At 43.1% G+C, this 14650-nt stretch overlaps 1 protein-coding gene across 1 annotated transcript in view; it reads right to left on the minus strand.

The window, feature by feature from the left end:
* The window catches only part of DEPDC1B (DEP domain containing 1B), a 63354-nt gene that overhangs the window by 38904 nt on the left and 9800 nt on the right, over positions 1-14650 (minus strand). Inside the window, exon 2 of the mRNA XM_054986788.1 lies at positions 9939-10204. Within this exon, the coding sequence (XP_054842763.1) occupies positions 9939-10204 (266 nt within the window). The remainder of the gene's footprint in view (positions 1-9938; positions 10205-14650) is intronic.

Consider the following 14650-nt stretch of genomic DNA (forward strand, 5'->3'; position numbering starts at 1 on the left):
ATACCGCCCTTCAGGACAACTTAATGCCCACTCAGAGCGGTTTACAAAGTATGTTATTATTATCCCCTGTTAAAAACTCAAGTTTACTGTTGATTTAAAAGACACATGTTTTCATGTTCCAATAAATGTTCACTACAGAAAGTTCCTTCACTTTCAATGTGGCTCCAAGAACTACCAGTACAAAGTTCTTACATTCAGCCTCTCCTCTGCTCCTTGTATTTTTACAAAAGTCATGGCAGTAGTAGTAAGCCATTTCAAGGTAAACAGGTGTACCCTTTCCCCCTATCTTGACAACTTGTTTCTGGTGGGCCATTCCAGAGAATCTCTGTCCAAGGACACGTGTCTGGTCCTTACTGTCCTCCATCAGCTGGACTTGAGCATGAATGTGGAGAACTCACTCATGGTTCCCTGGCAAAAGGTGATATTTGCAGGCGCACTCTTAGACTTCCCTAGCCCTTGCCTTCCTTACCTCAGAAAGGACAGGGAAATTTCTCCTCACTATGAACAAGGTCCTTTCATATAGGCAACAAAGTGCAAAACAAATTAAAAGATTGTTAGATTTTATGGCCTCTCTGACAGCTCCGTTCGCCAGGCTAAGGCTTTGTCCCCTGCAGAACTAGTTCATCAGAGTGTTCCACACACACCAACAGAACCTGTTCAAGTAGTTCTCTATCCCAAGGTTCCTTTACAGGTCCCTGAAGTGGTGGAACAACTTCTAGATGTGGATCCCCTTCGGCTCTTCTGCAGATCACATCTTGATCTACACAGAAGTCTCTCTGTTGGGATGGGCGGGGCTTGTTCTGGGACCACCGAGGTGAACGGAACACGCTGCCCTCAAGAATCATCTATGCATATCTACCTTCTCCAGCTCAGGGCAATAAGGTATGCTCTGAAGGCTCTGGTTTGCCTAGTGGAAGGCAAGAATGTTCAGATATACAAGGACAATACGACTGCCATGCAAGACAAGGAGGCACAGCTTTCCTGGGTCTCTCCCGGGAATCCTCACTGTTATGGGAATGGGCTATCCAGCATCAAGTCACTCTCTTTGCCATACACATAATCAGGAGTCATTTTGTAGAAAAAGAGCTGCAGGAACTAATTAGCATAAATAATTAGCATATGCCACGCCCCTTGATCGGGCCAAAATGGCCAGGATTTGGCTGCTGCCGAAAGGGGAGTGTTCTCCCACCTGGCAGTGGCCTGATCAGGGCCATTTTGGCCCAATCCAGGCCGAAACGGGCTCCAAATGGCCATTTCCGGCACGTTTTGGCCTGGATCAGGCCCCAAACGGCCCAGATTGGGTCAGTGCCAGGCAGGGGAAGGGTCCCCCGCCAGGCAATGACCCAATCCTGGTGATTTTAGCCCTGACCCTGTCTGAAAGGGGCCCCAAATGGCCAAAAATGGAAGCTAGGAAACCATCATCATGAAATCATACCTAGCTAAATGGAAAAGATTTTCTCTTTGGGATGCAGGCAACAAATTGAACCCGGTCTCAGCCTGTGTTTGCAATGTGGGCATATCATACCATAGATTTGTTTGCCACAGACCTCAACAGGAAATGTGCTTGATATTGCTCATTCACAGGAAAGGGCACAGCCTCTCTCGGGGATGCCTTTTAGATCCCATGGTCGGGCACCCTCCTGTATGCATTCCTCCTTCTTCCTCTTATGACACTGACACTCAGCAAGATGATGAGGGAAGGTTCCTTGACAACTGTCGTAGCCCCTCACTGCCACTCTATCCCAAATGGCACAGGGCAGAATCTACCTTTTTCTCCAAATACCATATCTGCTACAGGATGATGGGGTTCTCCATCATGACTTGGACACTCCGAAACTGACAAACTTGCTTATATTCCCCATGGACTCAATTTCTCCTTCCCAGTCCAGAAGGTTGTGCTGGAAGCTAGAAAACCATCCACCAGAAAATATTACCTATCCAAATGGAAAATATTTTCACTTTGGGTCATAGGCAACAACTTAAACCTGGTCTTGGCCCCTTTACCATCTGTTTTACATTATCTGGTCCAGCTAAAGGATCAAATTTTGGCTAATACAGTCATTTCAGCCTACCATGATGATATAAACAGGAAATCTCTCTTTGCTCAATCACAATGCAAGTCCTTCCTCAGAGGTTTAGCAAACCTACAACCTTCAACATCCAGACTGATTCCACAGTGGAGTCTCTCCTTGGTTCTTACTTCACTCATGCATAAACATTTTGAGCCCCTGGCTACCTACTCCCTTAAGGTTCTGACAGCTAACACAGCCTTTCTGGTGGCTATAACCTCAGCTAAGAGGGTGAATGAATCGCAAGCTAGAAGCTGCCTTGACCTTCCAACCAGGGCTGACTTCTTCCTTTCTTAATGTTGTAAGGCAGGGCCAAGATTAGGCATCTGATGAGGCTTGTTCACATAGACAAGTAGTTTGTTCACATTTACTGGGAAGCCACTTTGAATCCCTTAATGGTATAAAGGTGCGAAATCCTTTAAAATAAAACAGGGTTTGACTCCTGCTGAGTGTGCCATCAGTAGCATACCCTAAGGTGTTCCTAATCCAACACCATCTCTTAGGACTTACCAGTAGAACAAGGTTTGCTACCCAGAATATAGTCTTTCATGACATAATAATGCAAGCAAAGAAAAAGACTGAAGCGTGTCTGTTATGATTAAACATATATCTTTAAAAAGTAATAACAACGTGGTAAAGTTATTGACACTGGCAGGCAGGAAAGGCTGGCAGGTCTAATTTGCATTGTTTGTTTATTTAACACCCTTGTTCATTATAGATTTTCAAGATGGCTTAGAAACATGTTTGTACAACATTGGTTTCAGTCCTGGGGGTGGGTGGGTTTTCACACGTAGATATTTCATCCTAGAAGAAACCAGCAGACTTTACCAACTACACCTGAGCCAACCCCTTTTAGCATCACTTTGGCAGCAGGACAAAGAGAATGCTTTTCCCAGAGACATCCACTCCCAGCTCTGGTTTGGGAGTGAGACACATAACAGAGTTTGAGACTGTGGACAGGGTTGTTCCTGCCATGAAGTAAAAAAACAGAACCTTTGGGAAGAAAGAACTTTTTTGCTTATACTGCAGTAAGTAAAGTTAAGAGACAATGGATATGTAAGTGGCTTACCTCAAGAAGAAAATAACTGTGGGAGAACTCTCAGAAAAGAAATTATTCATCCATTTCTTTTCCTATTGTCTGCATCTTTGTTATCTGCAGTCAGTTTCAGTGGTCAATGCCAAAAAACACCACGTTTCCAACAGATATCCTGAGTAACCAACAAGTCATGCTATGTTCGCTGTCTAGCATGTGCAAGGTTCTGTTTTCTGTGAATTTCATCTAGAAACAAAACTGTTGTTCATTGGGTGGTCTTCTGTGCAGGCACACATGGCAATCTGCACATGTTCTCAAGACAACCACACATGTTCTAAAGCTCCTAGAATCACAAGACTCTCACCCAACCTTTTTGCACACTTTTTCCCCTGGTGCATCTTCAGATGCACAAGGAAGAGAAGGAGAGTTCATGGTGGGGATGGAGGCTGTGTGCCTGCCCAGAAGACCACTCAATAAACAAAATAAATGCAACCTTGTTTTCATTATCGTGGCTTCTGTGAAATCCGACATGGGAGATTAGCAAGGTGACTTACCATGGCAAAGGGCATAAAGCTCTTCAGTTGAAAAGACTCTTCAAGACTGCTGCACAGGCAACATCAATGGCATAATGCGTAATTATTATTATTATAAATTATATTTATATCCTGCCCTCCCCACAAGCGGGCTCAGGGTGGGTTACAACAGAAGACAAAATATACAAGATAAAATCACAATAAATTAACACAGCTTTCTAATAAAACACCTGCTCACTGTATAAAAACCATATAACATCTGACGGAGGTGGAAGTGTGGCTTAACCATGTGTGGTCGCTCATATATGGGGGGTAGATGGTCAATACTCCCTACAGACATAGAGGAGACCGGGAGAGGCTCATTTGGTGGAAACCCTGATGGCCTCAACCATACGCCTGGCAGAACATCTCTGTCTTACAGGCCTGCCTGAAGGAGACAAGATCTTGGCGGGCCCAGGTGTCCTCAGACAGAGAGTTCCACCAGATCGGGGTGAGGACCAAAAAGGCCCTGGCCCTGGTTGAGGCCAATCGAGCCTCCCTGGGGCCAGGGACCACCAGTAGGTGCTTACTGGCTGATCTCAGCACCCTCCGGGGAAGAGACGGTCCCTCAGGTATGCTGGTCCCAGTCCGTTTAGGGCTTTATAGGTTAATACCAAAACCTTGAACCTGATCTGGAACTCCATGGGAAGGCAGTGTAGCTGCTGCAGAACTGGAGTCAGATGTGTTCTGAAAGGCACACCCATCAAGACACGGGCAGCAGCATTCTGGACCCGCTGTAATTTCCGGGTCAGACTCAATGGAAGCCCTGTGTAGAGCGAGTTACAGTAATCCAATTACTGGACGGTGCCTTTGTGGAGTGTTCTCAAATGTGCACTGGACATGGCTGATTGTATTGTTCATAATATGTGGCATGAGACAATAGTGTGGCCTGTTGCTCCGTGTCAACCTTACAATCGACTCTGCTCCCCTCTGGCGGCATCACAGTTGCACGGCTTCGTGGTCAAGAATCTACCAGCTGACTTATAGACTTGTATGGAACTTGTATGGACTGATATGACTGAACTTTATTTATGAACATCTCTCTGTCTATAGGAACTGTTAATAGTTGTGACTTTAATATTGGGAAGTGATTTCATTGAACTTACAATTCACTTACCCTTCTTGCTGATGTTATTGCCACAAAAAGGCTGTTTTTGCTGACAGAAGTTTAAGCGAGCAAGTAACTCAGGGTTTGATGGGCTTATGTATAATAAAGGTAAGCACCAAGGAGAGGCTCCATTGTGGGATGGGCGTTGAGGCAGAACGGTAAGTTAACTACATCTCTAAGGAAGGACTTGCATTCTGACAGGGTGAAAAGAGATTTCCCATTTATAGAGTTGTGACAGAAGGAAATGGCCGCCGGATGGACCTTAATAGAAGTGTTAGCATGTTGTTTAATGTAAGTCCTAGAAATGATTATGTTGTTTCAGCAATTCTTCACCCCCATATTGGATCCTTGCTAATCCTGTATTTTTGTTATCTTGTATTCATTGGCATTGTTCTTGACACTGTATGGAAATGCTTGCCCTTGTCCTTGCCACTGATTGTACTAATCTCACACTATGTAATTCGCCTTGAGTCTCAGTGAGAAAGGCGAAATATATAAATGACATAAATAAATAATAAATACATTAGCTAAACCTTGGTCTTTTAGCTCAACTAAAGTAAAATGGAAGGTAAGGAATAAGTGGTGGGATTTAAGCTGTCGGTTTGGGCCCAAAGAGAAAACCTCTTCCATTTAGCTAGGTAGGACTTCCTGGTTGAAGGCTTCCTGGCTTCCAAAAGGATCTTTTAGACTAGAGAGGAAAAGGTCCCACGGGTGTGAGTTTCAGAGTATTCAGTTTGTGATGGAGAGCTGCATCATGCAGAAGAAGGTCTGGAACTGGGGCAACTGGCAGGTTCTGCCCTGAGCAATTTGAGAAAGAGTGGTGAACCAGGTTTGCCTTGGTCAGTATGGAGTTATTATAATTGTTGAGGGTTAGAGTCATAAGAGGTAGGGGGGAGGCATAAAGAAGGGTGCTGGACCAAGGAATCTGGAAGGCGCCCCTGAGGGCAGATTTCCATTTTCCTGCTTTTGAACAGTATAGTGTACATTTCTTGTTGAGTTGTGTGGCAAAAAGGTCTATGGAAGGTGTGCCCCATGTGGCAAAAATCAGGCTAAGGAACCTCATATAAATGGACCATTTGTAATTCTGGGTTTTGGAACGACTCAAGGCATCTGCCAAAACATTGTCCCTGCCTGCTATGTGTATGGCTGAGAGACTGACTTGATGTTGGATATCCCATTCTGGTATGAGGGAGGACCCCCAGCAGAGGGGTAGGGAGGCTGTGCCCCCACCACCACCTATTTAAGCAATGAATGGCAATGGTATTGTCAATGCTTGTTGGCACATTTTTGCCTTGTACAAGGCATCTACAGGTCCTTAGGGCATACCTTAAAGCTGTGAGCTCAAGAAGGTTGATGTGTAGTAATGATTTCTGGGGAGACTATTCACTTTTCACCTTGAGTGGTTTCACAACAAGCCCTCCAACCTGACAGGAAAACATCTGTCTTGATGGAAATCTGAATCAGGAAGGAGCCAAATGGCGTGCCCACAAGTAGATTCTATTTGTCACCCTATCGTGTCGGAGATCTGTGGATAGACCATGAAATGGAGAACCACTTGTACAGGTCTGGAGGTGAGGATGGAGCACCTCTGATGGTCCAGTTTTGGAGGAAGCCAAGTCTCAGCTTGGCAAAAAGAACTATCAGAGTCAGGGAGGCCATAAAACCTAACAGTCTTTGTATTTGTTTTGTGGTTTGGAGCCTGCATGGCAGTACTTTGTTCAGAATAAAAAGAAGCTTTGCTATTCTGTCTTGAGTGGGAAAAGCAAGGCCTTATGACAAATCAGGGACTGTTCTCACAAAAGTTATCCTTTGTTGGAGAACAAGGGAAGACTTTTCCAAATTGACCTTGAGACTCAATCAGTTCAGCTTGCTTAGAATGAGAGATATATGCTGGAACACTGACTCCCTGGATTGGCTCACTATCAACCAGTCATCAAGACAGGGGAAAGCCATACAACCTTTTTTCTTTAAGATGACTTACTACTGCTGGGACTACTACATGCTGTGAAAATACAAGGGGCAGAGGAAAGCCTGAAGAGGAGAACCATATATTGGTATTTTTTCGAGCCACATTGGAAACTAAGAAACTTTCTGAACTGAGTGTTTACTGAAATGTGAAAATAGGCATCTCTTAAATCTACAGTAAGCATGATCCTTTAACAGGGTAAAACATCTCTTAAAGGCGATATTCAAAACCTTTCTGAAATTATGAACCTGTTTAAAGAGCAGTGATCTAAAATGGGACATAAGCCCTTTTAATAAAATAATGAAGGGAAATGCCGTTTGTGCAGGAAGATGGAATTTGTTCTATGGCTCCTTTTGAGCAGAGGGGGAGGAGGGGGATTGCACAGGGGCGGGGTGTTTGGAGGGGTTGTCTTGAATTCCAGACAATAGCCTTGGCTGGTGACAGACAAAACCCATGACCCCTGAGTGATGCATTCCCAGGCCTCCAGAGGGAGAGAAAGAATGCCTGAGAGAGGAAAAGGAGGGACAGCATCAAAAGCTTTGTTTGCTAAGAACAGATTAGATTTTGGGAGACCGAGAGCCATCTCTGGCTACGACCTAAAATACCTCCTGCAAGGTTGAGAGGAAGTAGAAGAGAGAGGTTGTTGAGGTGCTCTGGAAGAAGCATGCAGTGGTTGAGAACTAAATCTATGGTATCTATTGTAAGAGGGATATGGACAAGGAGGGTAACCTCTTTCTGAAAGGGTTAGGATAAAGAGGCGTAATGCCCAGTGACCAAGCTGTCACCTACTCATTCTTTTTCTTTTTCAGTGCTTCATCCATGATGAAAAAAAAAACATGTTAGAACCTTCCAAAGGGAAGTCTTCTTCCCTCATCCTGTGGTGAGGGACTAGTGCTGTGGTTCTAAGCCATGAGCGTCTAGGAATTACTATAGCAGAGGCTATTGCTCTAGAAGTGCAATCTGCAATGTGCCTGGCAGTGTTAATCTGTTGCTTAGAGACCCTTAGTGCTTCTCCTAGGAGAATCTTAGCAATCCTCTATTTGACATCAGGCATAAGGTTAAATACAGGCCTAACTTTTACCAAAGCTGATAGTGGCATCTCTCGCATAATAGGAAACCCCGCAGGACCCATTGCCTCCAAATGAAGGTCTTTAAAGACTGGACCTGAATGTGTAGGAGCAGAACAATTGACTTTAATGTCTAAGGATCTCGCTACCCTTACAAGCTGTTCAGTATACAAGCAAAAGTCTTTGCTCAGCAATACAGCAGCGTCCTCTATGATGAACTCTGACAGTGATCGTTCCAACACCCAATCAGAACCAACATCTGAGTCATCATCAGAATGCTTGGAGAGATTCAACCCCCATTTTCTTGGGAGCCAAGGTTGGAAACATTGATGATTGGGACCTGTGTCTTGGTTCTAAGCACAGAGGCACATAAGAATTGTCGTAGGGTAAAAATAATGAGGGGGAGGGTACATATCCAGAGAACTCTCATAGTGATAGGTGTAATAATGGAGATAAGGGAATCCAAAAAGAGAATACTTGGTCTGACTGTGTCTATGATGGTGTGCCAATTCCAAATAGGTATTAGTTTCAGAAGGAACCAAGTAGTCTTTATGGCTTCCCCAGGGGAGAATGGGAGATGGAAGCAGAGGAGAAATGGCCACAGATTTCTCTATGACCTCAGAAATCTCACCTTTGGAAAGAGATGTTAGTGAGGGAGAATGTTGTCTCAGAGTCAGAGATGGGTTTCTCTGATCTTTGGCTGGACTCAAAGGGCCCGTGGAGGCTGGAACAGAAGATGAAGGTCTCTTCTTCCCATGCAACTTTGACAAAGTAGGTTTTTCAATGTGCTTAGCTTTTAATTTCCCCTTCTTAGTAGGCAGTTCTTACTGACATCAAGGTGGAACCCATGAAGATGCAAATGGAACTGACTGGTCTCTAGAACCAGACTCGGGTACGGTAGCTGTTGGTGGAACTGAAAAAACCCATTCAGAGTGTTGTGGTCCCTTGTCAGTGGCTGATGGATCCAATGGAGTGGAACCTTTAAGGGCCAATTCCCCAAATGCCACTTTTAGCCGTGATGACCTTTCATGGCATGCTTTTGGCGTGAACTGCTTACAGACCACACATCTCAAAAGTGTCATGGTCTTTGCCTAAGCAGGAAAGGTATTTATCACGGCCATCAGATTGGGCCATCCCACAGCAGGAATACTTTTTGAAGAGAGCCTTCAAAGCCACAGAGTCGAAAGCTGCAGTCCACCTTCAGGAGAGAATCCAAGGAGCAGGGAGAGAGACATCCTTCTTCAGCAGCAGCAAAAGAAGAATGGAGGAAGGGAGCAACTCACCCACCCTTTTATAGCCGTGCCAGGGAAAAAAGCAAGCAAAAAGGTTGGGTAAGCATCTCACACTTCCAGCAGCTTTATAATGTCCATAGCCATGTGCAGATCCCCATGTGAGATTGCACAGAAGCCATGACAATGAACAGACATATAGTGTCTTTTCTATGAAGTCTTCTGGAAGTACGACTAAAGTAAAAAACAGTTTGGAACAGAAGACAAAATAGAATTAAAACGTAAAATCATCCACTCACCAAAGGCTGAAATGAACAAACATCCTCAACAATGCTGTCCCCTAAGTAGTGGTGTGGTGGAAAGTGCTGTCAAGTTGACTTATGATGACCCTTGCTGGTGCTTTCAAGGCAAGAGACTAACAGTTTGCCATTGCCTGCCTCTGCAACCCTAGTCTTCTTTGGAGGTCTTCCATCCAATTACTAACCAAGGCTGGCCCTGCTCAGCTTCCAAGATCCAATGAGATTGTGCTTGCCTGGGCTACCCAGGTCAGGGCTCCCCTAAGTAGTGCATTAAGAAAATTATTACTGCATATTGAGAAGACTAACTGAAGATAGAAGGTATAGGATATTACCTGGCACTAGGAAACAAAGGTTTCAGTCTGCTAGCACTGGAGCCTTCCTTCACTGCCTTCAGAGATGCAAAAGATGTCTTAATTTTTAGATTCAACCAGTAGAGTTCACAGTAACAACTTTTGAGTTATATTGCCATTTATCAGAATATCAATTTACATCTGTAGCAGCTATAGGAACATATGAACAGCAATTTAGAAAATAGAATATAGCTAGCTCTTTACATACATTTAAAGCCAAGCAATCCCACTGTTCAGTTATTTACCTGTACAAATGACTGTTGTCTTCAAAATCCTCCTTGCCCCATCTTCCTTTGATGTCTTCAATAACATGATTCTTCAGGAACTTTTTAAGAAGCTGAACCGTTTGAGTACGCGTTACTTCTGGGCTAAAATTCTGATTGTGCCTTAGCAGTCCGTGTAACCAGTCTACTGCCTCTGATGCTGTGAAGCAGTGCTCGTAGCTTTTGAAATGACTGCGATGCTTCCGCAATGGCATTCCATCTCGAAAGAGTTCAATAGTTTCATTCCACTGAGAGGAGAAAACAGGTAATCACAAAAGCCTGGGTAAACAATTTTTCTTAAAGTTGGGATCAGAAGCTGATCAATAATAAACAACCATTTCCATAACTGACACAATAATTTACTAAATTCACGTGTGCCTCTTCCTAATAAAAGACTTCCAACAATCAGTGTTTGGGTTTCAGAAACTTTAAGGATTATTAACCAACATGCCAATTATCAAGAATGATAAATTATATATTTTCAGTTATGCAAATAGACATTCTTATACTGGATTTCTCTTAGTCTCTTGCTCTGAATTTTTTTCACATAGTTTAGCCCTTTAACTATAATAGGTTAGAAACTCCAGGCTTAAGCCAAGCAAAAGGTGTACAGACCTATGTTCCCAAAAGTTTAAATTATTGTATGATCAAAGAGAGTGAAGCTCACAGTCAAGTCACAGCCATATCTTAATACATCTCTTGTTTTTTCTCTATAGCTTCAGTTAAAGTTTATGCCTCTGAACATGAACATTAGCTATCACGGCTAATAGCAATTTGAACACCTATTGTCTATACTTTGTCTGCTCATTTCTGAAAGCTGTATATGGACCAGTTCATACAATACACACTGCCACCTAGAGTCCACTTTTAGAGCAGATGTGACTTTAAAAAATGAATGAAATAAAGAACACATTACAAGTGCCAATTAGCTGTCCTAGATCAATTAACTCACTCCCACCTCATGCTTTGGAGAGTTCACCTGTTCAGCTGCGAGTCACCAAATGGTGAGTAGTGATGAGAAGTCAGCTTATATATAAATACATGTATGCACCAGCCATATACTAGTGGCTATCACCACATAGGAAAGCAAATACTTCATCACAGCCTTAAGGACCACAAAATTCCACAGCAGGTGATTCTAGGTCGTGACATTTGATCTGTCACGAGGTTCATATTCTGGTGATTGAGGGGGAACGACAAGCGTCCCTTAACCTGTTGTTGAACCTGAGCACCATGATTCTTCTGGGGGAACCTATCAAATCTGCAGAGAGAGACATATCATTCCTAATTTTTATTGATGGGCATACTGATCAATGAGCTGGGGTGAAGGAAAGGGTAGTAAACCCACAAAAATAGATAACTTATTGCTAGACAAATGAAATGTATTAATTGTGATCCAAACCAAAAGAGCCAATGAATCCGCTGACACAGGTTTGCCGACTGGTTCCTTTAGCTGTATCTTTAATAGCTTGATGAGTGAACAATTATCAGTTGAAGTTATTCACCTTTTTGCCATGAAAAGTTTCAGCTGCCCGTATCTACTCATTAATCCTCTATTAAGGGGCAGGATATTTTTTTCTCAACCTTGCTGGCATCCTTAACTAAACAAACAAAGGAAAAAGGGCTCTGGAGCTGTTCATTGTGCCTTCAGATATGGTGAACTGTTGTAATATCCTATATTTACACCATCGGTCCAGCCTGCTGAGTAATATGTATCTTTCCACACCAACAACTATTAGTCAATCGGATCTAGAAGAAAGAGTTCATCAACTCTGTAGCAAAATCAAAAAGAGTCCAGTAGCACCTTTAAGACTAACCAATTTTATTGTAGCATAAGCTTTCGAGAATCCTCCTCCCCTTCTCCTCCCTCCTCTTCTATATTTGACCAGTCTCTATATCATGCATCTGACGAAGAGAACTTGATTCTCGAAAGCTTATGCTACAATAAAATTGGTTAGTGTTAAAGGTGCTAGTGGACTCTTTTTGATTTTGCTACCACAGACTAACACGGCTAACTCCTCTGCATCGACTCTGTAGCTTTTTGTACAAGCTTGCAGTTTTTGGAAGCCTCTGGAATGAGTTCTGTCTTTTGTGTCTATTGGCTAACTGGGGCCAGTCTACTACTCCAAACAGCATCACATTATTTTAGGCAACATCAAGTAAAATCTGGAAAATGTTAGCTCAGCATAAGAAAAATAAGAAAATTATTTTTTATTAGATGCCAATTTTTACAGATACCGATGTCTAGTCTAAAACTCTTGCCAGAAGACTCTTGCGGTTGTCTCACTTGATTGACTATCTTGGTGACTGGAGTGGTGGGTCGTTTGGGCTTAATTGTGGTTTTCTTTTTCTGAAAGCTTCCTTCCAATGTCTAGATATTTTACCAACCATTTCCCTAATACTCAATAACAATTGTTTCCTTAAAGGAGAGATCTAACATTGCGATATAGTGCATTTCCCCAAAAGAACTAGTCTTGTTCTCTATAATTCAACTATTGTGCATAGAACATAGGACCACCTCTCGACTTCCGGTTTGGGATCCATGGAGGTCTAACGCAGCTCTAAGTGCTGAGCTGACCGGGCTGCCGTTTTAACGGCTGGCGGGGCAAAATAAGCTCGCGGCCAACTGTTCTCAGGCGGAGAACAGGCATAGAACGCTTAAGAACCTCAGGGCGCGTCAATCTTGGGCGAGGGGGGGTCATGCGCAATGGACTCTCTCCTGTCCCTTGAGGTCCCACCCGAAGACAGGTCGGCTAAAATCTCTGCGGCAGTCCTGGAGCCAATGCGGTTGGCATAAGACCTACATGCCCAAGCTTCAATAGGGGCAAGAAGAGCTGATGGGAATTTGAGATTGAAACAGCGATTACAACCCGCGAAAAGTGCTGGAGAAGGTAAAGATCACTATCTCTTGAAACGGGACAGATTACTTAAAGCTATGAAGCATTAAAGTAGACTTTTAAACTGCAACAGATTGATTATAAGGAGGGGAGGATCCGGCAAGAACTATATTTGAAAAAGGACTAAGTTAAACGGAGTTATTAAAGAAATTGGACTATTGTTTTACATACCTGTGGTCACAAGGAGATATCAGGCTGTGAGAAAGCTTTACCATCACGAGAACTGCTGTGGGAAGTCGGGAAACAGGAAGTACGTAACAGTGATATAGTTGCTGGAGAGAGCGGCCCTTGCCGGATGACAGGAAGAAGGGAATCACCATCTTTGAAAGGGGAAGAGCTGCGGCTTCAGCGGAAGAGGAAGTAAGCCATATTGGATTACAAAAACCATAGAGGAACCATAGAGAAAAGGCGCCCGACATTTTGGACTCTTTAAACGACTTTTTTGCAAAAAGACCGGGACATTCAAAATAAAAGGACACTAAGCCAAGCGCCACGGAGTTAAGGAAGCGAGCGGACTCGTGGGAGCGAGGTAAAGCAAGCCCCACAATGTCGAAAAAAGAGTGGCAAATGGCTATAGAGAACTTGGATAAAAAACTTTCAGAAGCGATTAAAGAACTCAAGGATATGAAACCTGAGCTGGTGAAAGAGGTTAAAGAGACAGTAAAGAATGAACTGGCAGAAGTGAAGAAGGGAATGGAAACAATACAAAATGACCTGCAGGCGACACAGCAAAGAGTCAACGTAGTGGAAAATGCGGTGGAGAACCTTGCAGACACGCAATGAACAGAGATGAGGGTGATGAGGGGAAGAATGGCAGTTGCGGAGAGCAAGCATATGGAGAAGCAGCTGAGGTTTCGCGTCTTGCCGGAGGTAGAAGGAAAGACGGCCCAAGAACAGATTACCGAGGTGTTAGTTGAATACCTGGGAAAGGAGGAGGAGGAAACTGTGGCTATCCTAGATGTGGTGTATCGAATAAATTTAAGATTTGCAACCCAGAGGAAATTACCAAGAGACGTGATTGTGCAATTTACGACTAGAAATATAAGAGAAATTATTGTGAGTAAACAATTTCAAGAACCATTGGAGGTTGATGGCAAGACGGTTATTATTATGAAGGAGTTACCCAGATCGGTGTTGCTAGACCGGAAAAAATACAAAGCCTTAGTCCAGATTCTGAAGGACATGAAAATAAGGTACAGATGGGAATTACCGGAAGGAATGCCCTTTGAATTTGGAGGAGTGAAAAAGCGCATCAGATCTGAACTAGAAATGGAAAAGTTTTTGAGGGACAATGAAAAGGACTTACCAACAACAAGGTTATGAATATGGAGTGTAAAGTTTTATCTTGGAATGTAAATGGACTCAATTCACCGAATAAGAGAAAAAGTATTTTCCACTGGCTATTAAAACAAAAATGTGGTATTGTGTGTTTGCAAGAGACTCATATTAGAAAGCAGGATGTAAAATATCTTAAACTGAACAAATTGGGCAATGACTTTGTAGCGGCCTCAAAAAAGAAAAAAAGGGGAGTGGTATTGTATATAAAAGAGGAGCTACAGCCAAAATTAGTGATGAGAGATGTGGAAGCCAGATTTTTAGCAGTGGAATGTACATGGAATTTAAAGAGAGTGTTGGTGATTGGAATTTATGCACCTAACGGAGCAAAAGAAAGCTTCTTTGAGGATTTGAGGAAGCAATTAGATGAACTTTCTTACGACCAGATAATTCTTGCAGGAGACTTCAATGGAGTTACAAATTTGGAACAGGACAAAAAATCAGCAACTGTACAAAAGAAAA

This window comes from Eublepharis macularius, chromosome 8, assembly GCF_028583425.1.
Source record: "Eublepharis macularius isolate TG4126 chromosome 8, MPM_Emac_v1.0, whole genome shotgun sequence".
NCBI lineage: Eukaryota > Metazoa > Chordata > Lepidosauria > Squamata > Eublepharidae > Eublepharis > Eublepharis macularius.